The sequence below is a fragment of the Neofelis nebulosa genome, chromosome 4 (assembly GCF_028018385.1).
Source record: "Neofelis nebulosa isolate mNeoNeb1 chromosome 4, mNeoNeb1.pri, whole genome shotgun sequence".
Classification (NCBI taxonomy): domain Eukaryota; kingdom Metazoa; phylum Chordata; class Mammalia; order Carnivora; family Felidae; genus Neofelis; species Neofelis nebulosa.
In genome coordinates, this window is record NC_080785.1 from 84,651,172 (window position 1) to 84,678,543 (window position 27,372).

The window sequence follows — 27,372 nt, forward strand, 5'->3', positions numbered from 1 at the left end:
GTTCTAGCCTAAATCCAAAAGGAAACATTACTTGAAATGTTTTTTATTTATTTTCACAAACTTAAGTTATTTATGTTTTTATTCTGAGTATCGTATCAGAGGAAACTAGAGATATACAAATTGAAATTTAGTTAAGTACACATGTCTAACCATTGTTCAGAAATTATGTAACTGCTTCTGAGACACTAGGATTAGGTGCATGTGTAGCAATGGAAATAATATCAGGAAAGAAGAAAAAGCATATTCTAGATAAAACTGGAAAGAATTCCATCTATGTTGAGATAGGGGTTAAGAGTAGTTTTAAAAAATCTTAGAAAGACCAATGCTAGAAAGGATCTTATTAATTGGTTCAATTCTGTTATTTACAGATGCAAAAACTAAGGCTGAATTAGATGATATGTATAAGAGTAAAAGGCTGGTTTTAAGAACAAGATTGTTGTTTGCTACTGATTCTCTTTCTAATAAATGCCTCTGCCACCTGGCTGTTTGTAACCGTGGCTCTGCTGCCTGCTCCCTCAGTAAGCCCTGTGTAAATTGCTCAGTATTGGTAGCCTTGTTGACTAATCATGCTGTTGACTCACTCATTGTTTGTCCTAATTGTGGCACAAGCAAAATGAGAATGCCAAGTGAATTTGCTCCTATTACTTTTGTAAAAGGAAAAACAAACAAACAAACAAACAAACAAAAACCCAACTTGTTTGTACCAGCATTATTCAAGTGTGATCCTTCAAAACTGGAGAGAATGCCAACAGTTGTTATCAGTCCACAACGTGGTAAATACAGAAAATCCTAGTACAGACATTTGACATCTACTGAATCTAATGTTAAGAAATCTGGGCTTTTATTTTGTATGGCTGAGTTGCTGCTGTTAATTTTCATGTGCCCAGATATTTACTTTTATTATGTTACAAAAATTAAAACAAAACAAAACAAAAAACACTTGTTCTTCACCACTGATCATTTGAAAAGGATTAGGCTATAACACTGTCTCAAATTCCATCCCTGATAAATGACAAATACTTTAAGTCAGGCAACATCACCTGCTGGGACATATAATCCTTTCTCTTCTCTTCTCCCTCCCCTTCCCAAATTGGGTTGAAAATTAAAGGACTTTCACAGATTCATTTAAACAATTTTCATTGAATAGGTATAGTTTTCCAGTCTCTTTAAGGCATTCTGGAAGTTTCTAAAATAAATAATAAAATTTTTAAGAAGTGCCTAGATTGGGGGAAAATGAGTCTGCTTAGGTCTAATATGTGTAAGAATGAATGTGTACTCAAAGTGTTAAAGTGTAAAAAACTTTAGAGTCAAGCTTTCCTGGATTCTGGATTCCAATCCCAATTTTACTACTCCTTAGCTATAGTGGATCAGCACCTATTTGACTCCTCTAACAGTAGTTTCTTTATAAGACATAAAGTATTATATACAAATCTCATAGTGCAAGGATTAAATATATGTAATTAAAACACATCTTAGTGCCAGAAAAAATAGTATGTTATTAATAAAGGTAAGTCATTCTCATTTCTCACAGGAGAAAGTGAGAATTGGGAAAGACTTCATAGAAATTATAGTGTTAGTTAAGCCTTAAAAATATGGAAAAGTTAGCCAGGCAAGTAAGACAAAAAGACTAGTGTGAACATAGCTGATAAGCATGACATAGTAAGATGTTTTTCAGACATTACAGGTAGCTCTACTGCAGGAACAAAAAAGATCAAGGAGAAAATACCAGGTGTTAGGGCTGAGGCGCTAAGAGAATGGGTCAAGTCATGAAAAACCTTGCTTTACAAACTTGTAGGCATGGGATTTTCCCTTTAGATAGGACATTTATAACCTGGGTACATGGACCACCTCCTCCCCACCCTCCCACCCCCACCGCCCTCATTGAACATCGGAGTGATACCTGAATGAATTCCAGGGTATCAGTGACATCCTGAAGTGTGCAGCATTTTATGACTACAATCGCATAGGAAATTTCTGAGGAAAAGAAAGGCTGTAAGACTTGCTAGATTCTTAAAGTGCCCCCACAGCTTCTGACATGCTCAGAATAATCAGTTTAGAAATAGGAAGTCACTGAATAGACTTAAAGTAGGACAGGAGTGCTGTGTAAAAGCCATCATCGTGCTTAACTTTTAGATGGTAGTTAACTCATGTGGAAACATGAAGCTGATGTGAGAATTCCACTTGATCTGTAGGGTAGAGTCACAGTTGTTGTATCTGTAGCATCCAGAACACAGACTGCCTCATAGTGCCCATGTTTTCCCAACATTCAGTAAATATTTGAACAAAGGATAAGACTGATGGCAGGCAGAGAAATTATCTATTTCATGCAATTATCCAGTCAGAGATGACACTACAAGTGTCTAGAATTAAAGAGTGGTAATTGGAATAGAGAAGAAAGGATAGATTCAAGAGACATTTTAGAGGTAAATCAACAACACTCAGCAACTGATTGATTGGCTGTGAGGGAGGAATTGAGAATGATATCCTGGTTTATAGGTTGGATGATGGATTCCTGTGCCATTCTGTGCCTGTCTTTAAAGATAGTTATCTTCTACTACCTTGTATTATATTACTACAGCAAAATAATGAGCCTGTAATTGTTCTAACTACTTTAATTTATTAACTTAATTAATCCTAACAAACCAATGAGATATATGATTTCATCATCCCCATTTTATAGATGAGTAAACTTAGGCTCCAAAGAATTAAGTAATTTTGCAAGACACAAAAGATGTGGCAATGAGAGTGTTTACCCTGACACCCTGACCACAATGAACATGACAGAACTTATAGGACTATAATGTAGATAAATGATTATTTATGGAAAATCTTAGAAAATATTATTGGACAAACATTTGCTTCATTATCATTATTAGTAATAACATGATAATTAGGCAGATGGGCTTTTGCAAGGGAAAACTGTGAACTTTAGTACAGCTTATAACAGTCATTTCTTTTCAGGGAAAATTAGTTTTTAATCTAAAATAATTAGCTTGAAGATTTGTATTGTATTTATATATCAGTTGGGGATCTTCAGTACCAAAACTTAGGGAGAAAGCTTTTCTACACAGATGATATAGTTGTGCATGGCCCTTCAGTGCCTCTCACTTGTGTCTATCTCATGCATTTTTGAGACCCTCCAAATTCTTTGTAGAAACAGGAGAATTGAGCCAAAGTATAAATTATCTCTAATCTTCACACAAACCTTTGTGAAGAAAAACAGTCTCATCTTTTGGAACACCTTAAATTCTTTGTCAAATTATATTTGTTTTTTAAGTCATTGTCTTTGTCAAAAATTCACACATAAATGCATAGACTCCAAAAACCATTCTGCTAGTCACATACTGATATTAATTCTCTCCCAAACAGCATAATATTTAGAATAAATTTGAGACTTAAGGCCAGAAACAGTATTAAGGACTTGAAGATAATACATTTTTATTTTCTATTTTCTATGACATAGAAAATAAAATGGGAGGACATTGTTTAGATAAAGCGAGCAGGGAGATTCCTCAGATTAGGTGCCAGTTAAGATCTGAATCATAAGAAGGAGGCAAGCTTGGGAAGATGTTAGTTAATTTCCTTGGCAATCACCCTGGTGCTGCAATTTTCCACAATTTTGATGTGTTCAACAGATCTCTGAATAAGTATTTCTGGAAGGAACTATTTTTATCCCTATGAATTTTTATTTTTAATAAGCAATTCACATATATCTTCTGTATATTAAAATTTGAAAACCACTTCTTTACTAAGAGAAAAGTGAAGGAGACCAAGTCCTCCAGCTGAATGTGTTCTCATCTTCCATGAGGGCCTGTGGACTATGGAATTTGAGTCACACAGACTTACATCCAAAACTTGGGAAAGTTACCCAAGATTCATCCACAATTTTTTCATATATTTATGCAGAAAACAGTAGGACCTGGTTAGTAGGATTGCTGTGGAGATTAAATAAGGCAGTGCAAACTTTTTTAGTAAATTGATAGGTACTTCATATATTCTCAGTAGGTAGTAGCTAGTATGAGTAGTAAGTTAGGAGAGACAGACTAGAAAAAGATGAAGAAAAGTATTTTTAAAAAAATCATTTGGGGCTCCTGGGTGACTCTGTCAGTTAAGCATCTGACTCGATTTCAGCTCAGGTCATGATCTCACAGTTTGTGGGTTCAAACCCCACGTTGGGCTCTGCACTTACACGGAGCCTGCTTTCAATACTCTGTTTCTCTCTCTACCTCTCCCTTGCTCTCTCAACCTTGCTCTCTTTCAAAATAAGCAAATAACAAACAAAAAAATTGTTTGCTTTTTGGGGCATCTGGGTGGCCTAGTCAGTTGAGCATCTGACTCTTGATTTTTGGCTAGGTCATGATCCCAGGGTCATGGTCCATGTTGGGCTCCATGCTGAGTGTGGAGCCTATTAAGAGTGTCTCTCTCTCTCTCTCTCTCTTCCCCTTGACCCTCCCTCACTTGTGTGTGTGTGCATGCGCACTCTCACCCTCTCTCAAAAAAAAAAGATCATTTGCTTTTGCACTGAAATTTGAGAATTATTTTTGCTAGAATTTGGAAGCATTATAACTTTTTATTGGTATACAAATTTTACTTCAATATAAATTAGACATTAATTCACAGACTTTATTTAGCAGGATCAGGTCAGAAAACAACTGCAGAGTAATGCCCGAAAGCTATGACAGTGCACAAATAACTTGTTTAAAATGGAGACTTTCATCTTGGAATAGAGACTAACACTGATGAATGATAGCTACTATGCTTCAGGTGCTTCACACATTTTCCCTATTAGCATAATTGTTCCACACGATAGGTATTATTTCCATCATTCAGGTGGGAGCATTTAGGCACCAATAATTTAAATAACTTGCCTAAAGCCACATAGCTAGTCAGATGCAGTGCCAAGACTTGAGCATATATCTGTCTTCAGACATCAGACTTTATTCCAGAAATGCATTTGGTTAAAAAGGCACAAAAACAGAACATAAAAAGAGTTTCATTTAATTATCTGTATGTCTTAGGTTAATATGATTTTTGGACCTGAATTGTACTAACTTGAATTAATTGTCCACTAGGACGTTAAAAGACAATCTTAGTTATTCTTACATTCATTATTTATGAGTAATAAAACTTGCAAAGCTTTAAAATTATGGAGGTACAACTTGTATTTTTCTTTGATGAAGAGAAACCAAAGGCAAATGCCTAACTAGAAACCTGTTTATCCACTTTCTGGTTTTAGGGCATAAAGTGGCTTGTTTTACTTAATCTTGCTAAGTCACTTGAACTGTGTAATGTGAAATCCCTCAAATAACACCATCCCAACTCTACACCTGTCGTTTTGCCTAGTAAACTATGTTTTGCTTTTTGAGATTCAGGAGAAAAACTGGCTATAAATCGGTGGAATGAAACTTCCCTCCCCGTTAAAAAGACAACTGTGAGCTGTTAATACTCAGGTCAAACTTTTGGTTTCCCATAGCCTGTCAGTTCCTCTTTTAAGTGTGCCTTATTTCCACAAAAAGATTTTACTTGTACTCTGAAAATTAAAGAGACAGTCTTGGCTCATGGATGCAATAGCATTTTGTAAAATAAATATGCTTTGAGTCCATATTCTGCTATTCTCCTTGAAGTGCCTCCAGGAATGATAAATATTTTGTTTCCAGAGCAAAAGCAGAAAAGTGCAACAATAATCTTCTCTTTTGAAAGACTGAATGATGCTGCATCCACTCCATCTCAAAATACCAACATGTGAAATTTGGAATCAAAACGGTTTCCCAATCTAGGATGAAGAAAAGAGAAATTGTATAGACAATGTATATGCAAGCCATTGTATACATGATGAGTCTTAGGCTTTTCAAAGCTGCAGGAAACGTGGTCAGATCCTTTGTGTTTTCTCTTGAAAAGAATCAAAGGGGAGCTCTATTACTTTGTAGAGGCACACTCCCGAGGACTCCCTTCAAATCTCTTCTCCAGCAGCTGAGCACTGAGAGTCACTGACCTTGTATTTTAGACAGTGTCAGGGGAGAGAGATAAAGAAGAAAGGAGAAAAGAAGTTTTCTGCACTGAATGACTGGCAAATGTGTTTAAAGTGAAATGAACATGTCTCTACTGTCCTCTACATTTTTCCAACTTGTTTCTTTGTTTTGAAGCCAAATGCAGTAATTTGGCTAAACAGTGAGTCACACTGAATGAAAGAATGTTTAGATAAAATAGCTGTCTTTTTAGGAAAACATCTCTGTATTTCTTTGTTCACGAAGCCTGGTTCTTTAGATTTGAGATTTTATTGTATACAGTTTATGATATTTTTCTGTGTGCAAATGAAAATGGGTTTAAGAATGCATCAAGTGAAAGCAGAGTTCAAGAATTTTGGTTGGTGGGAGAGCTGGGTTATTAAAGTCCAAATAGTCTGTCTTACTAAAAGCTGTGGGTGGTCTTCCATCATCCTGAAAGAATCTAGGGATCAAAAAAATTTGGCAATACAGAGCTGTTTCCCAGCTAGTGATAACTGGTATTCCTTTCTTTGGGTAGTTCAACATTTAGTTAGGTGTGGTACAACCAGACTCCTGGATGAGAATATTTTTAAATCATAAAGGTCTGTGGAGAAAGTTTGCACTGCCTGATTCTCGATTAAAGAGTAATTATAATTCTTCAAACTGACAGATGCTTAAATTGAGCCACCAGTATTATCAGACTCTTATTTTTAACTGAGCACATCATGAAGAAGACTGTTAACCCAGTTGAGTATTTTCCAAGACTTTTGTCTATGCATATTTATTTCTATGCAGATACCTTATAGTTTAGTTATACAAATATTTTATTCTACTTTATTCACTCACTATCATATCAGAAGATAATCTTGCTCTGAGAACCCCTTAGTACCAGAAATATCTTCCTACCACAGACTTCTAAGTGATCATGTCTTGCACTTTCTCAGACTTTTTTTCCACTGGCACCTTACACACCTTAGGAAAAATCAGCCACTTTGGTTTGATACACAAGGAATTTGCATCACTGCATGTTGCTCGTGTGACATTCAAGAAGTTTGCTTTTTGGCATGTTGGTTGACTCCTTGTTTCTGCTTAACAAAGTTCACCCAAATCCTCTTCTTTATCACCTCCAAAAACTTCCTATTATCCTTGGATCTCCCATCTCAGGACTTCTATTCAAACTCTTTCCATTCCCTGGAAAATGTTTATTTATTAACTTATATTTATTCCTTGGGCCATGGCTTATATGACACTTCCCTACAGCGGCTTTTTCTGACTCCTGATGTGTGGCAGCCACCCTTGCCTTATACGCTTATCCTGTCTTCTACCATACTTTGTTGGTGTTTGGTAAATGTTAGCATTTATCACTGTGATTATTAGTTTAATAGATAAAGTGGCTCAACTAATATTTGTTGAATGAAGAAATAAGGTCAAGCATTTCCTTCTGTTTAAGATTTCCTTGTTATTTCCAGGAAGCCTTGACCTTCCTTCTTTAGTGCTCCCTTGATTTCCTGAGTCATCTTCTTGTACTCATAGCTGTTTGTATCCCTCCCATTCTGCACTATCCACTTTGAGGAGAGAGACCAAGAATGTTTATCTTTTTACCTAGCCCTGGCTTATCTACTGTCTACTGAATGATTGAAAAAAATTATACCTCAAAAATATTTTAACTTTGTGTAGAGCTAATATACTATATTATATAAAAGGTAAGCTTTGTGTCATAGAGAATTGTGGCACGAAGGTTTAGAAAACTTTGTGGGGGGTGAGATGTGACAAGAGACCTCACTCAGCATATGGAATCTTTACTACTCTTGCTACAACCAAGGGTACTGACTAGAAGTTCCCACTGGAAGGCCACAATGTATCCAAAGGAAGTTTTGTTGGAAGTGTGGAAAACCAATAAACAGTTCAAATTTCGGGATAGACAAGTGTTCAATACTACCATAAGGATCTTTCCATATGATGGACCTGGTATAGTCCCTTGGGGGATTGTCGTGGAGTAGTGGGGTTTATTATATTCTGTGTGCTCTGAGATTTTGCTGGTATAATATACCATGTCATCTCTTCACCCCTGCCCTTTACACACACGTTGGTTTGAGGTATTGTCTTCTTGTCTTTAAACTTTTACGTCTCACCATCCAAAGACCTTTAGCACTAATATTTTAAAATTGTTCTTCCTAGTCTTGTTTTCATATTGAATATAGCCTGCTTTCGAAACGTAACAGCATGAAAAAATGCTTTCTATATCTCCAAAGCTGTACTTAAACAATTGTAATGAAAGTATAATATCAGATTTGGTTAGAGACGCACACTCATTTACACCATTCTCCAACTGTTATTATATCCCTTTTTTTTTTTTTTTGTGGCTTTCTCTTGTGTTTCTGCTTTTGTTTTGCTAACTACCTTGCATCTTCTGCTTTTGAACACCTTGCCCCAAGGCAGTTTTTCCACAAATGTCAAGAGTTCTAGAAAGGAGGTGTCAGATCAAGTGTCTCCTCCTCCACAAGTTTATCTCCCTTGTTTACATCTCAAGTGGACACTCTGAAGCCAAGGCCCTCCTGGCAGTAGGAACACCTATGATCGTGATGACTCAGCACATCCTTGCACCAGCTCCACAATCGCCTCAGATTTGGTTCTGTTTTCCACAAGTTGCTCCCAGTTCAGACAATCTCAAGACGTTTTAGCTATTTCCCAATTGTATATTCTTCATACTCTGAGGTAGAATCTAGCTGCCCCTTTCCATACAAGGAGCCAGAGATTGACACCTAACATCCTTGAAAAGTGCTTTCATGTCTCCCAAGTGAGCTTGGAGGAAGGCAAGTCAGAATGTATAATTCTCCAGTTGATTGAACTGTATAACACAAACAGAGTATGCTTTAGGTAGGGGAAAGAAAAGCCTTAGTTAGGTTTTGGTTTAGTTTCATTTTTTCCAGAAGAGACACAGTTTTATTTCTGTGGTCATATTTCTAAGATAGGATTTTAAACATATCCTTTCTTCCTGTCAGATTTATAGTAATATGAAAGATTACATTAGCTTTACAGATATTGTACAACAGTAGATAATACTTGTAAACAGTGGAAAAGGAATTATTTTCATGGACATTTTTATTGCTGCAGGGAACATTAGAGATTATTCTCCTTAATAAATAATCTCATTCTTCTTTTATTTTGTAGATTTAAGACCTAAGGTCAGGGTGGGTAGAAGGGAGAGATTGGGGGGAGGGGGAAAAATCAAGCCCCTTATCAGCAAATGGTAAAGCTGTTACTTCAGCTCTGGTTGGCTAATTCCAAAACCCATCCTCCCCTCTTGCCTCCATAAGCCTTACCTTTTAATAGGAATAGATTATAATCATGTAAACCCAAATATTTGAAATTTGATAGCACTTTTTCTCATTTTATTGGCTCATGCTCAAAATTTTTAATTCACCAAGATTAAAAGATCATAAGACTCAATATAGCAGAAAAAGGGTAGAATGTGAATGGACAAAGAACTTTGTCCTGGATTCAGAGGCAGTTTTAGCTGTACAGTCTAGTTCCACACCCTCCAATCCATGGTATTTCAGAACGTTTCAAGTGATCTTCCAGGCAGTCTTTAAGAGAAAACCACTGAGGGAAATTGAGCAAATATCAACAGACTGGAGAGCTGACCTCATCTAGGGGATCAAGGCAGCCTTTATGAAGCATCCAATTTCAGTTACATTGAAACTGCTGCTTGAGTTATGAGTGGAGGTTAAAAAAAAAAGGCAGGAGGAATCCTTTCAGCAGAAGGAAGAACATGCACAAAGGCCCGGAGGCCGAAAGGAGGAAGGCATGTTTAAAAATATGAAAAGAAGGCCAGAAGGGTGAGAACACAATGAAAATAGGCAAATAGTGATAGTTGAGGTTTTCTAGTGAGCTAATCTCAAACCAGATCATGGTAAGGACACGAAAAACATCAGATGTTCTGAAAGTAATGGAAAACCATGCCAGACAAGAAGAGGCAGCTTAAAAGTGGACTGACCATATAATTTAACATCCAAACTATGACTCCTTTGAGAGTGCAGAAGAGATACTATAGATGATTTTGCTGGAAAAAACTAGACTGTCTGGAGCAAACTAGAATAACTTTCCTTCTTAAAGGCTCCTGTATATTGGCTGATTTTCCTTCTGACAACAACTCCTGGGAGATATTCTGTCTTTACTGTTGTCCTTCCCTGGTCAGGCTCACTGAATAGAACTGTTTCCCATATTCCTACTTTCATCCATTTGGCATTTTGCTAGAACTTTTTACCTTTATGTGAAGTGATGTTCGACTCTGATCTCATTTTCATGTAGCCTTTCTCAGACCTGCTATGCTGGTTTCGTAAGAACACCATCCCTGAGAAGTTTTGATCATTCTCAAGTTGTTTGGAGTGTGGTCACCCCATCCCCTCCCCCTCTGCCATGCTTCTCAGATTAACAAAGAAAATTTGAGAGGCAGAAGCATTTCTTATACTACATTTGATATTGCACAGATTCGTGGTGTATGAATGTAATATAAGAAGTATACCACATAATAGAAGCCCAACAAATAGAGTTGAGGTCTGTCTGATTTGAAAAACGAGGATATTCAATTGAATTCATGGATTAAGGGACTCCCCTTGCTTTGAATACTGGCTCTAGCCTCTTTTACTCACTACTATGTGACCTTGGTTAGATTGCTCAAATTCTCTGAAATTTGGTTTCTTTATGTGTGGAACAGGAATAATATTAAGGCCTAACACAAAGGCTTTGAATGCAAATTAAATGAAATACATTTATAAAGCACATAGAACCATTATTCCTAATGGTAAACCCACATGTGGTGGCTATTTGGGGCTATTATTTTTGAGCAAATGTGGTTTTAACAACATGCCTTCTAGCCTCTCTTTGCTACAGGAATTAGGAGCTGTCTTTTCAGTCTGGTGAAGTTTCACTGCTCTTTTCTTTATCTGCCTGTTTGTCCTAAAGGGACAGGTGAAGTTCAGTTTCTAACCCAGTTTCAGAATAGTGAGCCTCAGGGAGAGGATGGGTCATTTAAGCCCACTCTACTTAAAATTCTTCTGAGATAAGACATTCTGGAGAGGAAATTATCCTGTCAGTAGCAAGACCTCTGAAGTAAAAGATATCCTAAGGCTTTACTTTGAAATCTGTAGATGTGCATTTTGCCTGGGGGAGAGCTAAGGTTTATGTTGAGAAGGTCATGGTGGGCTAGCCAAACAGAATAACAGAATGTAAGATAAGATTTGCAATTGTTGTAAGGGCATGGTATCTTCATATTTGTGTCCTCTTATTTGAGCAGTATCTAGTCAGCTGTGATAAGGGCTTGACACATATATTGATACATAAATTAATAACACATCCTGAACTTTAAATCTAATTAACAAGTAACCACTGCTTACGTTTCTAATAGAGGGACCCCTGGGAATTGATTTTCAATCAAGTAAACTTCTGTCTACCTGTAATGTATAAAAGGCCAAAGATAATGTAGTATTCTGAGTGAATGAGTTCCCCTACTTAATAGCTTAACAAATATGTATTGTTCATGAAAGAGAAAGACTCTCCACCCTCCTCCACCAAGATCATATTTCTGAGCACTTGAATGAGTTTTTATTGACTTGGTCACCACAGAAATGTTAAGATCTCTGACTAGCTCAGCAGAGAACAAAAGTTAGCTCTTACGTGGTTAGAAATAGAGCGTTATTTATAGACAGAATATATTACAGTATATTAAATTATGTTGTAATTGCTACAGCAATATATTGACTATATTCAAGTGAACTCAGAAGCTTTCATTGCTAGGGTTTATATTCTGGGGGAATGTATTGTTCTCCTAGCCTTGGTTAAATTCTCAAGGCTAACAGTAGTTTCAACTATATGAAGAAAAATCCATGTCAATACATGAATTTCAGGTAAGCATATTGTGCTGCAAATTTTCCCTCCGGGAGCGTTGGCATGGAAGGCATTACAGTAATTTTCCATCATAGAACTCTACAGTAATACAGATTTCAGGATAGAAGCATGCAATACATTTTTTTTTCTTTTTTTAATACTATTTCCCAGGAGATTTTCCCAGGGACTTAGAGACCTGCACTGCCCTTCGTGGGGCCACTGTGTTTTTTAATACTACATATTCTCAGCCAACGTTCCTTCTCAATCAGTTGAGCATGTTCTGAAAAACAACACAACTAGTTCTACCTCCAGTGCTATAAAAAGGTTGACATCATTGTTAAGATTTAAAGAAATATAGGACAGTGCTACTCTTTGACTTGTTTAGATGAAAGGCCAGTAATTGTGTTTCACTTCTCTCACCAGCCAAATCATGAAATCAGTCATGTTCTCTATCTGTGACCAAATCATTCAATCATTCCTTTATGTTGGATCTGCATTAAACCAAAATTATGGATTCTTCAGTCATTCTTGTTATAGATAAAAGTCCTCAATGCATTGCACTCATGTCTTTCTTCTAAAAAAGAGTTTTGTTTTGTTTTGTTTTGTTTCCCAAGCTCCAGAGTTCAATTATGGCTAAGTAACAGCAATTGAAATAGCATTTAAACAAAATAGGCTTGGCTTCTAGGTTTCCAACAGGGCACTTCTTAAGTAAATCTTCCTTGGTTAACAGCTGTCAACTGTCAATGGGCGGCAGGTAATTAAATTGGAAGATAGCTTTATGGCTCAGAAAAATAGATAAAAATCCTTGGACCAGAAAGGTCTTAAGTTAATGCAATTATTGCTCCCTCTGGTATTTGAATTAATGAAAGAAATTGATTATTTTCTGATGAAACAGATGAAGAGGAAAACTGCCATTGTTTGTCTCTTGCAAATAAAATTCAGTTGAGGCTGTTTTCCCAGCTAAGATCACACTCTTAGTTTTATTTCAGTATAGATTAAGAAGAGAAGGGAAAAATAAAAATAAAAAGGAATATTTTGAGAAAGTAGTGGCACTAAACAAACTATGATAGAAAGGGTGAGAAGGTGGTAGGTAAGGGCTATGAATACCTGGAAGATATGTGAGCCAGTAAGAATTTCAACAACAGGAAATGAAAATGTATGGATTTTTTTTTTTAACTTATATAACAGAAGTAGTCCAGTGATAGAGTAGCTCCAGGGTTGGTTCAGAGATCAAATCGTTTCTTCATCCAGGTTTTTTTTTTTTTTCCTTTTGAAAAAATTTTTGCTTGCCATTCTCAGCTAGCAATCTTCTTGGTAAGCTGTAACTACTGCGGATATCATATCCTTACATACCAATGTCCAGAGGCAGAAAAGAAATCACCTCTTATTTTATGCCAGTCTTTAAAACTGAAGGAACCTCTTCCAGCACCCCTGCAGAAGGCTTCCCTTTAAATCTCATTGACCAGAACTAGTCACATGTCACATATAGACCACTCACTGGCTGGGGGGTGGTGGGACAACTGTGGTTGGCATAGACCAACTCTGCCTACAGGGAAGAAGGGGAAAATTATCTCTTAGACAGAAGGTCAACAGTGTCTCCTGTTAAAAGAACACGCACCGATCCTCTGCTGTGTGCTGGTGAAACATCTTGTGAACTATGTATTAATATAACTAATTTATAGATGAGGAAATCAAAACTGGGCAAAGTGAGGTAGTTTTCTTAAAATAACATACTTAATAAGTGAAGAAGCTAGGATTTCAATTCAGAACTGTCTGACCCCAGTTGTATACCCCCACTGCAGTATCACGCTGCTGCCGATACATCATGATGCACCTTCAGGTTCAATTACAGAGCTTCTCTTTTTGGTTGAAACAGTCAATGCATCTCGGTGTTTTACTTTTCACTTTAGACTTATTCCCCTCAGAGTGTCTTCTCAGGGCTTCCTCAGAGCTGTCTACTCTCAGAGACTCACATCATCCATGAGAAGAATTGAAAAACTCTACCTTCAGATTAGATATTTCTAATGGCAAGTTAATATTCTAATTTTACATGTTCATGAGACATATCTGCTTTGATTTGAATTTAAGCTATCAACACTCAAGTAATCTCTGTACCAAAGAAATTTCCCTTTCACATCTCCCAAAAGTAGTAAAGGCACGTTCATTTCTCCTGTTCTCAGTTTACAGCTTCCCTTTACCCCAAGACCAGCTTCATATAAAAGTATTCAAAATCCTTTTTTTTTAAAGTGTTCTGTACATCAACTCTTCCTTTCCATTCTTAGCATATCAGGTCTTCAGCAGCATCGTATCTGGACTAATTAGCATCTGTTAGGTTTCCAGACTCACATACTTCAAAATCATCCTGCCCCTCAAGCAAACTAGTTTCCTTAAAAATGACTTATTATTTTATACTCCTGTTCACATAATCTGAGTACATTCTCCATGTGAAAAAAATGAAGTATTAAATATATGAATAAATAAAAATCAGGCAATCTGGTCCTCTATATTTTCTGCATGTCTAAGGAATTATTCTTCTTACTTTTCTGGCTAACACTTGATGTCTTTTCCCAAGTCATAATAATGTAACCCATGTCCCTATAGGACAGACACTCTGTTAAGCACTTGATGTATACCAGCATCATATATGCTTGAACCTCACAACACCCTATGAGGTAGGTACTATTATTATTCTGACCTTACCCGTGAAGACACTAGAGTACAGAGGGATAAAGGCACCTGCCAAGTATATATAGAAATGGCAGAGCTAGGATTCAGGCTCTAGCAGTTGGGCCCCAGAGGCCATGAACTCAGTCACATTTTACTTCTTTAGTCTATGTATTTCACCGGAGTGTTATTTACTGCTACATGTTGAGCATCTATTCTTCACCCCAAGCTATAACCTTCTCCTGATATTTTTATATAAAAAATGTACAGCCATGAATCTCCTCCATATGCTGAAAAGCAAGCTTTATGTCTCCTGAATTTTAGGCAAAATCAAGGCCGTCTTTGTTTTTGCAACTTTTGAGAGACGTTTGTTGGGATTCCTTATTCTCTCTCATATTCTGAGCTCTTTCATTTTTCCCCCCTATGTCACTAAGAATCTCTGACCTAGCAGGGGCTGACTTTGTGTTTTGTTTTGTTTTGAGAAAATACAGATAATTTATTTATTTATTTATTTTTTCAATATATGAAGTTTATTGTCAAATTGGTTTCCATACAACACCCAGTGCTCATCCCAAAAGGTGCCCTCCTCAATACCCATCACCCCCCTCCCCCCCTCCCACCCCCCATCAACCCTCAGTTTGTTCTCAGTTTTTAAGACTCTCTTATGCTTTGGCTCTCTCCCACTCTAACCTCTTTTTTTCTTTTTTTCCTTCCCCTCCCCCATGGGTTTCTGTTACGTTTCTCAGGATCCACATAAGAGTGAAACCATATGGTATCTGTCTTTCTCTGTATGGCTTATTTCACTTAGCATCACACTCTCCAGTTCTATCCACGTTGCTACAAAGGGCCATATTTCATTCTTTCTCATTGCCACGTAGTACTCCATTGTGTATATAAACCACAATTTTTTTATTCATTCATCAGTTGATGGACATTTAGGCTCTTTCCATAATTTGGCTATTGTTGAGAGTGCTGCTATAAACATTGGGGTACAAGTGCCCCTATGCATCAGTACTCCTGTATCCCTTGGGTCAATTCCTAGCAGTGCTATTGCTGGGTAATAGGGTAGGTCTATTTTTAATTTTCTGAGGAACCTCCACACTGTTTTCCAGAGTGGCTGCACCAGTTTGCATTCCTACCAACAGTGCAAGAGGGTTCCTGTTTCTCCACATCCTCTCCAGCATCTATAGTCTCCTGATTTGTTCATTTTGGCCACTCTGAGGGGCTGACTTTTTTCCTGAATGACATCCCTCTACTCTTCCTTGCTCTCCTCATGAAAGAAGTTGTTCCAGTTTCTGGGCCAGCGGCACCACTGCTGCCAACAGCATCACCTGTCTGTCTTTGAGACCTACTGAGGCTCAGTAACTTAGAATTGTAACTAGGTTAGCACGCCACACAGCGCTCGGCATCTCAAATCTCCTGTTTCCAGATCTGTCATCTAGTCTCTTGTTTAAATCATCTTTCAATGTCTTTTGTTCTTATCTTCTCTCATGATTTACTTCTCAATACTCTTCTGAAGTATTTTTATAACTGCTTAATGGTTTTTTTCCACATAGAAAAAAAAAATCTACACTTTACTCTCAATGTATGGATGCAGCATCAGAGACTATGTTTTGTGATCGTGTGTTAGTAATTTTAGGGGTCTGGTTCCTTAAATTAAAAGAAAAAGAGAAAAATAGAAAAACGTGTACCTATTTGTTCTAATTCCATACATCTTTTTGATAGCGATTCAAATTTGATAATACTATACTAATACTAACAGTAATAATATTAGAATTTATTGACTACTTTCTCTTCATTAAATTCAAACATTTACATGTAATAATTCAGTTGATTTCCTTGGGAACTCTTATTAGAAGGTGCTATTGGGAATTTCTAGAAGTGTATGTGTGATTCAATGTCTAAAATTTAGAAATAGTACATCATTGAAAGAGTAAAATGTGCAAGCAAACTGCTTTCTAGAGTTGTCACTCTCTTATGATCATAATCCCAAGAACAAATCAATCCTGAATTGTTTGGATGGTTCAAATTTATCAACAATTTAAAACTGAAAAAATGAATGGGAAAGTCTTAAATTGTACAAAGGAGCATTTTGACTGGAAGAAAATTGATTCTGCTATAATGACTATTGATTTTTAAGTTTTCATGGTACATCCATAGTCTTCAAAGTTCAGCTATACAGGCACATATTTTACCCATAATGTAAAAGAAGTTAAATGAGCATGAATGAGTCAGTGATCACTGAGGTAAAAAAATCTAAAAATTCAGATCATCTGAATATTTGTAATTTTCTTTTTGATATAGGCATAGGCATACTCTCATTTAAACAGCATTGCCTTCTGAATGAGGTATGGCTTGTTTTCACATAATTTATAGAAAAAAATATCAAACCAGTTAGAATTATGTTGAGTAAGCAAGAAATACCAATCCTAAAATGATAAATGTATTGAGTATAACCATAAAACATCAAGAGAAGCTAAGAAGACATCACATTGTCAATGCTTTTGTTTTTGTTTTTTGGTTTTTTGCTCAGTCTGCTCACTTACTATATTTTTTTGTTTGATCTCTTTTGCTTTTGAGCTGATGATAACCAGTAATAAAACTGAGTTGGGATTCTTGCAAAATGTGAATAATTTTGCAATAAAATAGTACTACCATAAAATTTAGCATTGCATTTATTGCTTTATTTATGTTTTACTTCAGCAAAGAGGCAAAAAATAAAAATATCCACTAACACAATTCTATTTTAAAATTAATGTATTATTGTAGGGAGGAAAATATATCTTAACTTTCTTAGTAAATATTTATATAAAATAATTTTCATTAAAATAATAGAATCATAGAACCAGGATACTCTATTTTCACTGTGCTGTTCACTATTTCAGAACTTCGAGAAACCAAGACCTCTGAACACTTCAGCCTGTCCCACCATCATTTAGACTACAGGATATTATTAATGGATGAAGATCAGGACCGGATATATGTGGGCAGCAAAGATCACATTCTTTCCTTGAATATTAACAATATAAGTCAAGAACCTTTGAGTGTAAGTTAATTCTTTTCATTAGGGCCATGTCGACTTTGTTTTATTTAAAAATTTCACATACAATGAAAAAATTGTGTATTTCATTAGAACTATAGAAAATACTGGCCACATGTCAATAAATAATTGGATGTTAGTGCTTATTTCATGGACTGAAAATATAACCAAGTCAGTTCTGTCTGTCTAGCTTCATAGATTTTAACACTCTAAAAACTGAAGCCAAATGAAGAAATACTTCCTGTGTGTATTTGTGTGTGTGTGTGTGTGTGTGTGTGTGTGTGTGTGGAGAGAGAGAGAGAGAGAGAGAGAGAGACATGCAGTATAGCCTGACAAAATGATCAGACTAAAGGAAGATCTACCTTGTCATCTGTATGTAATCCAACAAGGCTTAAAGGAATTAAAAGGAATATAGTTATTAAGGACACTGTTCTTTGAACAAGTGTGACCTATATTTATCATTCTATTTCACAATAAGGAAATAAATTTATCTTTATTGGAGTAAAAAAAATAAAAAATAATTATTTAAAAATTTGTCACAACAAGGTTTCTGAATTTATTATTTTAAAAAGGGTCAATGAGCTGGAAATTCAAAACAAAACAAAACAAAACAATAATCATCACCATCAGAGACTTGACCCAAAGGTACAGTTACTGAGAATACTAGCAGAGTATTTTAGAGAGGGAATCTCTTGGATGCAGTCCAAGTTATTTTAGCTATTGAAGTACCTAGAGACCTGTTTTAAGTAAATCTGCTGTGGCTGTGTGGTTTACCAATAACAATATTAAACCAAAATAGCAATATAAGTGTAAATTCATTGTGATATAAGCAGTTGAGAAAAGTGTACTATAGAAGGAAGGAAATACACCTTTTATTGTATACATTAGTGACCTTATTTTAATATGTATCATTAGGAAATGGGCATATACTATTAAAGGCATTTGTTAAAGGAAAATTGGTAGGAGTCATAAAATCTTTAGGAATTTGAGTTCATAAACTGGAAGAAAGATCTTGAAATATAAATATAGAAATGCCTAAAAGAAATGTGTTAGGATAAAGTAAATGATGACTGTCATATATACAAGTGAGATTATGCAACCTTTATTTTCCTTTCTGAGCAGGTTTTCTGGCCAGCATCTACAATCAAAGTCGAAGAGTGCAAAATGGCTGGCAAAGATCCCACAGTGAGTGCCTAAAAAAAACCCAAAACTTAAATATTTGGTCTTTGAATCCATGTATGTTGAGTGCAGCCAAGAGTAAGACAAAGGGTGTTGGTGTTTTAAATCTTCTGCTGGACGCATGGCAAAAAATGTAAATGTAAAGAAGTTGGAACTCTTAAACACTGTAACTTAGGAATTCCTGACCGGGTAAAAATTTTTTGCATTGCTTCCATTATTGCATTCTGACACTTTTCATGATGGATTTCAGCAATAACCTCTGTTCCAGTGGATCCAACCTGCAGAATTCTCAGCAGGCCGCTGAAATAATGATAATGCAAGTGTCTGGAGAAGCTCCCAGATACCATGTGGGCTTTTCCAAAGAAAGATCTCAGCAAAAGGGTACTGGTGAGCCGGCACATTCCAGAGGTGTAAATCACCAATGATTAGTGGTATCTTTGTTAGTTAAAAATAACCACAGAAACAAAAACCAAGGCAGATACGAACATCAATTAAATGTTCAGTATGCAACATTTGTGCAAACTGTATACCTTTAAGTGGAATTCCATGTAAAGAGTTAAGAAATAAATCTGTATGGATTTCTACAAACAATCTGCTGAAACTGACATATTAACTGATTCTTGAATATTATAAATACATGGAGCAGATCTATAATGTATATGTTATTTAATTTTATAAAGAAACATGTATGTCATCTTATCTTCTTGTCTCAAATCACAGAAAATACCATAATGGAACCATATATCAGAATTACCCACTCTTTTACAAGTAATTTGGTAGAGAAGTTTTTTATGCATTTATTCACTCTTTCACTCATTCATTCAACCAATATTGATTGAGCCCCTATTATGTGTCTGGCATAGTATTAATTGCTACAGACATAATTTGTGCCACAATAGGCACAATCTGACTCTTCTCAACTTTATTATCATATTGGAGAAGTCAATGTTAATCAAATGAGCATAGAAATATGTGCTTATGCAGGTATGCAGTTTAAATATGGCAGTTGGATAGAAAAACTAGTACTTGTACACACACATACACACAATGAAATCTGAGGTCTAAAGAAATATGACCTTGAGGGGTGCCTGGGTGGCTCAGTTGGTTGAGTGACTGACTTTGGCTCAGGTCATGATCTCACTCACGGTCTGTGAGTTCAAGCCCCATGTTGGGCTCTGTGCTGACAGCTCAGACGGAGCCTGAAGCCTGCTTCAGATTCTGTGTCTACCTCTCTCTCTGCCCCTCCCCTGCTCATGCTGTCTCTCTCTCTCTCTCTCTCTCTCTCTCTCTCTCTCTCTCTCTCAAAGAATAAACACTAAAAAAAATTTAAAAAGAAAGAAATACGACCTTGAGCTAGTGTAAAAAATGTTGACTAAGCACTTATTGTAAGTGTAGAGATAAGAAATGCTGATTTCAGCGGCTCAGTCTATGCACTGAGCCTTAGAGAGTGAGGGTTTCAGAGATTCATCATGGTGGCTCAAGGAAAAAACTAATTCTTGTGGAAAAAGGAAGCATGGGAATTAAAATTTTATCTTCGCTGACTCTCAACAGTCCAGGTATGAGGTTCAGAAAACGCCTGGTGCGAGACAGTCATGGAAGACTGACATGTAGTACCTCTGGGTCTCACTGGAGGGTGTTGTTGAGAGAGCTCACTGGGAGTGACTTAGCTCTGGGTCTCGCTTTTTCAGTTTTATAACTGATCTTTTAAGGGAAATTTAAAAATGGGCTGAAGGAGTTGCACAGGCATATTTGCTATCCACGAGATCTGCTGGGCCATACTCTACAGGAAAAAATCCAGAGAAATGTGTATACTTGTCTTCTAGGGAACCAGTAGTAGAGTGAAGTATAATGTTGTGGAGAAATCTTTTTTTTTTTTTTTTTTTTTTGTCTCATGAAGCTATTATTTCTATAATTATGCATGAATTAAAATTTTTTTTATTCTCTAACATTTTAATCTCCCTAAAATAAAGTTTTTAGCCATTCTTATGGATCCTATCATGTCTTGCCCTTTGCCACAGTAATATCCTGTGGCTGTAATTACTGAATTTAATTGTCCTCTTTGTTCAAAAAGATTTTCATTTCCCATTCATACGAACTGTCAAAGACAGGATATGTTGGATTTAGATACCATTGCACATTCTCTTCCCAAAGATTGCTGTTGCTTTTGTGAAGAATCTCAGCCAAATCATTTGATGTCTTTCTCCCTTTGGCAAAATAAAAATGCTCTGTCATTTGCTTTCTTATAATTAAGAGTCATTAGATGAAATCTTCAATACATGCTTACATTTTCCCATAGTTTACTCATGTTGTAATATCGTTCATGGATATCTTTAAATTCTGCTATACTGCAAAGTAGTATACATAACAGAAGTAACTGGTGAAGAATTCTCTTCCAGTACAGCCAACATTGTTGGGTCCTGAGAAATAATCAGCCTAACTCTATCAAATACATGTTTTGTCTGTGCAAGAGAAGAGAATCTAACTCATTTCATACATGTGAAATACTTATAGAGAAGTGTCTTTTAATCAGGACACAAAAAAAAGACCAGTGGTAGAAAAGTGATGCTAAATCAGTCTTTACAATTCTAGAGCATGACATTTTTATTACATTCTTTAATAAAACCAAATATTTAAGAATTAATATTAATTCTGTTACAATAAATACCTAATAATATTTTATTTAAAAACAGAGGAATTGAATATTTTATTTTGTAGAAATCAGTTAGCCATTTTGAAGAAACCAAAGTAGAGCATCTACCTTTAGGTGTGTTTACAATATACTAGAGATGATGAAAAATATATGCAATAACTATCAAATAATAGTAGCCAACATTTAATAGAGTGAGCCAGGCACTGTTCTAAGGCTTTCTTTTAATCCTCACAACAATACTACAAGATGGACATTATTGTCATCGTTCACATTTTTAAGATCAAGAAACCTCACTAAGAGAGTGAGGAACTTACCAAACCTGCCCTGCTAGCAAGTGGGAAGGAGGCCACTGCCTGGCTCAGGCACATTTTGGCTTTGGATCCTGAACTCTTATCTGATAAAGCATGCCATTCACCAGGAAGAGTTTGCTAAATGCTAAGTATACACACAAAATACAAAGAAAAAACACACTAAAGTTGGGATATTTGGGGAAGATTTGATAGACTCGATGACAACTGTGTTGGGTCTATGTTAACCTTTCTCTTTATTTTATTTTATTTTAGTGATACTGAAATTCAAATAAGTTATACCCTTTTCCTCTTTCCGCCTTTGGCACAAATCACATATGACTCTCTCCTTGTTCAATTATCTTCCCATCTTTTTAGCCTGGAAATCATCTGTTCCTCCTCTCAAGTGACAGTGCAGATGTCACTTCTCTGGGAAGTCTTCTCTGCCCACCCAGGCCTGGGCTAGCTGTTATTGTGTGTATGCCTGAAACACTCTGTCATATATTTCACTGCATTTTTAACTATAACCCTCCACTCACTGATTGGTAATACTGTGTAGTGTCATTATTCTCTGTGCTCAGATCTTTATCTAGACACTTAATAAAATTTAAACAAGATCTGAAAAAGTGGAGATAGAAACAAGCAAGCCTGGGAATTTGTTTTAAGTGATTGTCGGGAGTTAGAGGTAGGACATGGTGGATGATGAGTGTATTTGTGCCCTTCAATTAATAATGTTTGTAATAAATTCATTATGCACTTATTTTAGAAGTTCATTTTGGTTAAATTAAAATATTTTTATTTTAAATATTATAGTAATCATCTACTAGGCAAAACTTAAACTAGTGACAATTAAAATCCATACTGCTTTAGCAACTGAAAGAAAATATACACCATGGAATCAAGTATCACTTATTCCTTTAGATTTTTTAACATACCAAATTTTAATTAAAGCTAGAAAAAATAACACTTAATTATTAGACAATAATTCAAGAGAAGCTAAAGTTTGATCCCAGAAATAAAATATCATAATATTATAATAAACTAAGGTTTATAAAGAAAATACATTGTCCTAATGGGAATAGAACTAATTTTCTGCCTAGCTAAAAGACTATAATCTGCCTCCCATTTCCCTCTGGGCCTATATGTATTCACTCCTACATGCTTCATTTATTTCTAAATGTTAATAATTTATTCATACTCTAAATAAATTGAGCTTGAACAGTAGCACGTGCTGTCAGACATATCCAATGAGATAGGGCATAATGAATGCACTAAGTAAATACTGTAAGAGATTGTTGAAAATTTAAGCAGGATTACATATATTTAGACATATGTGAGTTACATGCACACAATGTCAAACTTTTTTTTATTAATTGTAGACTGTCAGTTTTCATATTTATGTGACCAAAGGATCCCAAACTACTGGAAAATCTATTTTCTTTAGAAATATATTTATCAGGGCACTTGGGTGGCTCAGTTAGCTAAGTGCCGACTTCAGTTCAGGTCATGATCTCACAGTTCATGGGTTTGAACCCCACGTCGGGCTCTGTGCTGACAACTCAGAGCCTGGAGCCTGCTTCGAGCTCTGTGTCTCCCTCTCTCTGCCCCCCTCCCCCACTCATGCTCTGTCTCTGTCTCTCTCAAAAATAAATAAACATTAAAAATTTTAAAAGAAATACATTTATCATATATCTTGATTTATTGTCTAGACCAAAGAAGTGTAGGCCAAGAAGAAAAGAATAAGAGGGATTTTTTTCCTCCATTGCATAGTATGGGCCATGAAGAGTCAATATTTTTAAAGTCCACGTCTGTGTTCCAGGATACGTTTTCAAAAACATTTATGCTAAAAATATCATAACAAATATATGTTCAATGCAGAAATGTTTGAAGGCCTAGAAAAGCATGTAAACAGCAACAGAAAACCATCTCTTCTTATCTCTTTGACCCTGTAGACATAACCTCACTGTGCCTCAGTTTTCTTGTCTGCATAATGGGCATTCTTATAGTAACTGTGAGTTGTTATTATGATGTTTAATGAGTTAATATTTGAAGAGAGCTTAGAATAGTATATAGAGCACAGTAAGTGGTATATTACTAGTACATAAATTAAAAAATTCCACTATCAAAATGTAACAACTTAAAAATTGGGTGTAGGGGTGCCTGAGTTGCATGGTCGGTTAAGTGGTTAACTCTTGGTTTCAGCTCAGGTCATGATCTCATAATCTAGGAGATCAAGCCCCTTGTGGGGCTCTGCGTTGACAGCCTAGGAGCCTACTTGGGATTCTCTGTCTCCCTGTCCCTCTGCCCCTCCCTGACTCATGTGTGTGCTTATGCTCTCTCTCTCTCTCAAAAATAAATAAACATTTTTAAAAGATTCGGGGTATACTTTTTCAGCATTTTATTGTTTGAAATATATAGGTATATAAATAAAATGGTATTATGTTCTAACTAATGTTAACACCGTTATACTTCATACAGCATTGTACCAGGAAATAGTTTTGAAAAGGAATTTTTTAAAAAAGCATCCACGGTATTGAACTGCACTGAAGGCTCATTCTCTAAACCTTTCATAGATGTCTGCTACGATCAGAACCTATACTAAGCTCTGTGCAGGACAAATGCCCTGTCCACTTCACCGGATTTGTCCTAACAACTGAAATAAAAAATACATATGAAAGAGTCCAATATCTGACACTGTGCATATTTATTATGTGCCAGACACTATTCCACGAGCTTATCAGTATATTGCTGACAACAAATGTAATCATCACCATTTACAGATAAAAAGACTGAAACACAGAGAAGCTAAGTAAATGTCTCAAGTTCAAACAGCCACTGAAAGGTAAAGCTGAAGTTTGACCTAGGTCAGTTAGCTCTGAACTTTATACACTTGAATCCACTGTCTACTTCCCATCTGAAGACTGTGGCATGATGACAGGCCAACTCTAATTGCCTCTCTGGTTTCATCACACAGTAATTCACTATCCCCTCTAGGCACCACTTTCAAAGTAAATCCTGCTCTGTCATGCCTCCATTATTTTGTTTATGCTCTACTTTCTTTTGGAATGCTCTTCCCTTATGCTTTGGCCTATCAAAATCTCTGCTTATTCTTCAAGTTCCAGCTAAAATGACACCCCCTTCTCAAACCCTTTACATCCAGGTCAGCATTACTCATTCTCTCGGATTCTTTCCTCCTATAGCACATTTTTAAAAAGTGTAACTCTGCTATAGTAGCTACTAAGCCTGATGTATCATGGCTTCCTTCGTCGGAAAGGATGAATCTATTCATTTCAGTGTCATTGACATGATACGCAAATTATAGAATGAGTTCAGTAAGTATTTGCTGGATAAGAATGATATGGTTGCTATGGTCTAAATCAGAAATAACGTGGACAGAAACTATGGAAATGGAAAGTAACTAGAAAATGATTTTCAGTAATTAACTTGCTTTTTTTTTTTTTTTCCTTTGTGTTTATCTCTCTGGGGAACGTTGGTGGGGCACACTGAGCATCATCAGGTAGTCTGAAAATCTGTCTCATGGTTAATCAACCCCTTTCTTTAATTTTTTTTCATATTTATTTATTTATTTTGAGAGAAAGAGAGAGAAAGAGAGAGCACAAGCAGGGGTGGGGCAGAGAGATAGACAGAGAATCCCAGGCAGGCTCCCTGCTGTCAGTGCAGAGCCTGACATGGGGCTCTATCTCATGAACCATGAGATCATGACCTGAACTGAAATCAAGAGCCAGATGCTTAACCGACTGAGCCACCCAGGCACCCCTCAACCCCTTTCTTTTCTTTTCTTTTCTTTTTTTTTAATCTTTATTTATTTTTGAGAGAGAGACAGTGTGTGAGCAGGGGAGGAGCAGAGAGAGAGAGAGAGGGAGTCACAGAATCTGAAGCAGGCTCCAGGCTCTGAGCTTTCAGCACAGAGCCTGAGGCGGGGCTCAAACTCACCAACTGTGAGATCATGACCTGAGCCACAGTCGGACACTCAACCGACTGAGCCACCCAGGCGTCCCTCAACCCCTTTCTTTAGAAAAGCTGGATGTTGGAGGCTAGCCATGGTTCAAGACACAGCTCAGTCACTTAATAAAACTTAGAGCACTTCATTTAACCTTTTTTGGGACTCAATTTCCCTATCAATAAAATGGAACTAATACTTTAATTGGCACATTGCTTTGAGGATTAAAAAACAATTAATATCAAAGGCTTAAGAGCTCTGTAAATATCAATAACTTGTAAAAACTCCACTCTGCCAAGTGTGGATTCCTCACCCAAAGACAAAATACAAAGTGATTAAAAGTACAAGATTTGTTTAAAGATTCTTCTAAATATTTAAATTTTTTATTTACTTTTGAGAGAGAGAGAGAGAGAGAGAGAGAGAGAGAGAAAGAGATGAAGTTCAAGTGGGGGAGGGGCACAGAGAGAGGGAGACACAGAATCCAAAGCAGGCTCCAGGCTCTGAGCTGTCAGCACAGAACCTGATGCGGGGCTTGAACTCATGAGCCACAAGATCATGACCTGAGCTAAAGTTGGATGCTTAACTGACTGAGCCACCCAGGCACCCCCAAAAGTACAAGATTTAATGTTAGACATATTTGTGTTTGAAAATCTGTTTTACCTGTTTCTAGATCAATGGCATTAAGCAAGTTAACTAAAAAAGCTCTAAGCTTCATTTTTCTAAAAGGACTTGTACAAATTGAATGAATGTTAAATGCCCAAGTGGCATAAAGTACTCTCAGTAAATATGAGCTATAAAGGTAAAAATCAAACGTCCTGGGAAATAAAAACAGGTTAAATATATAAAATGATCATTCCAATGTCTAGAACATAATAAATTATCAACAGATATTGGCTATAATAAGTAAATATAAAATGTATATAGAAATATACATGAAACAAGTATAATCTGTACTTGAAATATAAAACATATTAGTGCCATCCTTCTTTTTTATCAATACCAATCATTCATGATAGTAAACTGTCTACAAAACTCAAGAGGACATATAATCTGTTAAAATAGAATTGAGGGGCGCCTGGGTGGCGCAGTCGGTTAAGCGTCCGACTTCAGCCAGGTCACGATCTCGCGGTCCGTGAGTTCGAGCCCCGCGTCAGGCTCTGGGCTGATGGCTCGGAGCCTGGAGCCTGTTTCCGACTCTGTGTCTCCCTCTCTCTCTGCCCCTCCCCCGTTCATGCTCTGTCTCTCTCTGTCCCAGAAATAAATAAAAAAAATAAAATAAAATAAAAAATAAAATAAAATAGAATTGAATTGGATTCATGCCTTATGGGAAAATAATATATACAGAATCCTAGAATAACTAAACTTGGATGTGAAAAAAGTAAACACAAGGCTCATTGCTCACTGATATCCCTAATGTAGACATGTTATATACACACCATACTTCATCTATTCTTTTTCTACAGAGAAACACATTATCATCTGCAGTTACATAGTCAATTTCCAAGTACCTCTATAAACAGGTGTCAAGATACAGTGATACTATCTATTTAACAAAAATTCTTAATGTCTTAAAATAAGAATAGGTGTATAGTCTGGTCTGTAAGGACTAATTTCTTTGGCATCTGAGTTAATGATTGATTATTTCATATTAAAATCCATAATAGAAACATGTATAAAATTACTACATAAAAATTAAGCATATATAATGGCTGGCAAGTACT

The 27,372-nt window shown here is 36.2% G+C and overlaps 1 protein-coding gene across 1 annotated transcript in view; it reads left to right on the forward strand.

Moving 5' to 3' along the window:
- SEMA3C (semaphorin 3C) overlaps positions 1-27,372 on the forward strand; it is a 177,511-nt gene that overhangs the window by 70,336 nt on the left and 79,803 nt on the right. Inside the window, exons 3-4 of the mRNA XM_058725269.1 lie at positions 17,420-17,580; positions 18,697-18,759. Of these exons, the coding sequence (XP_058581252.1) occupies positions 17,420-17,580; positions 18,697-18,759 (224 nt within the window). The remainder of the gene's footprint in view (positions 1-17,419; positions 17,581-18,696; positions 18,760-27,372) is intronic.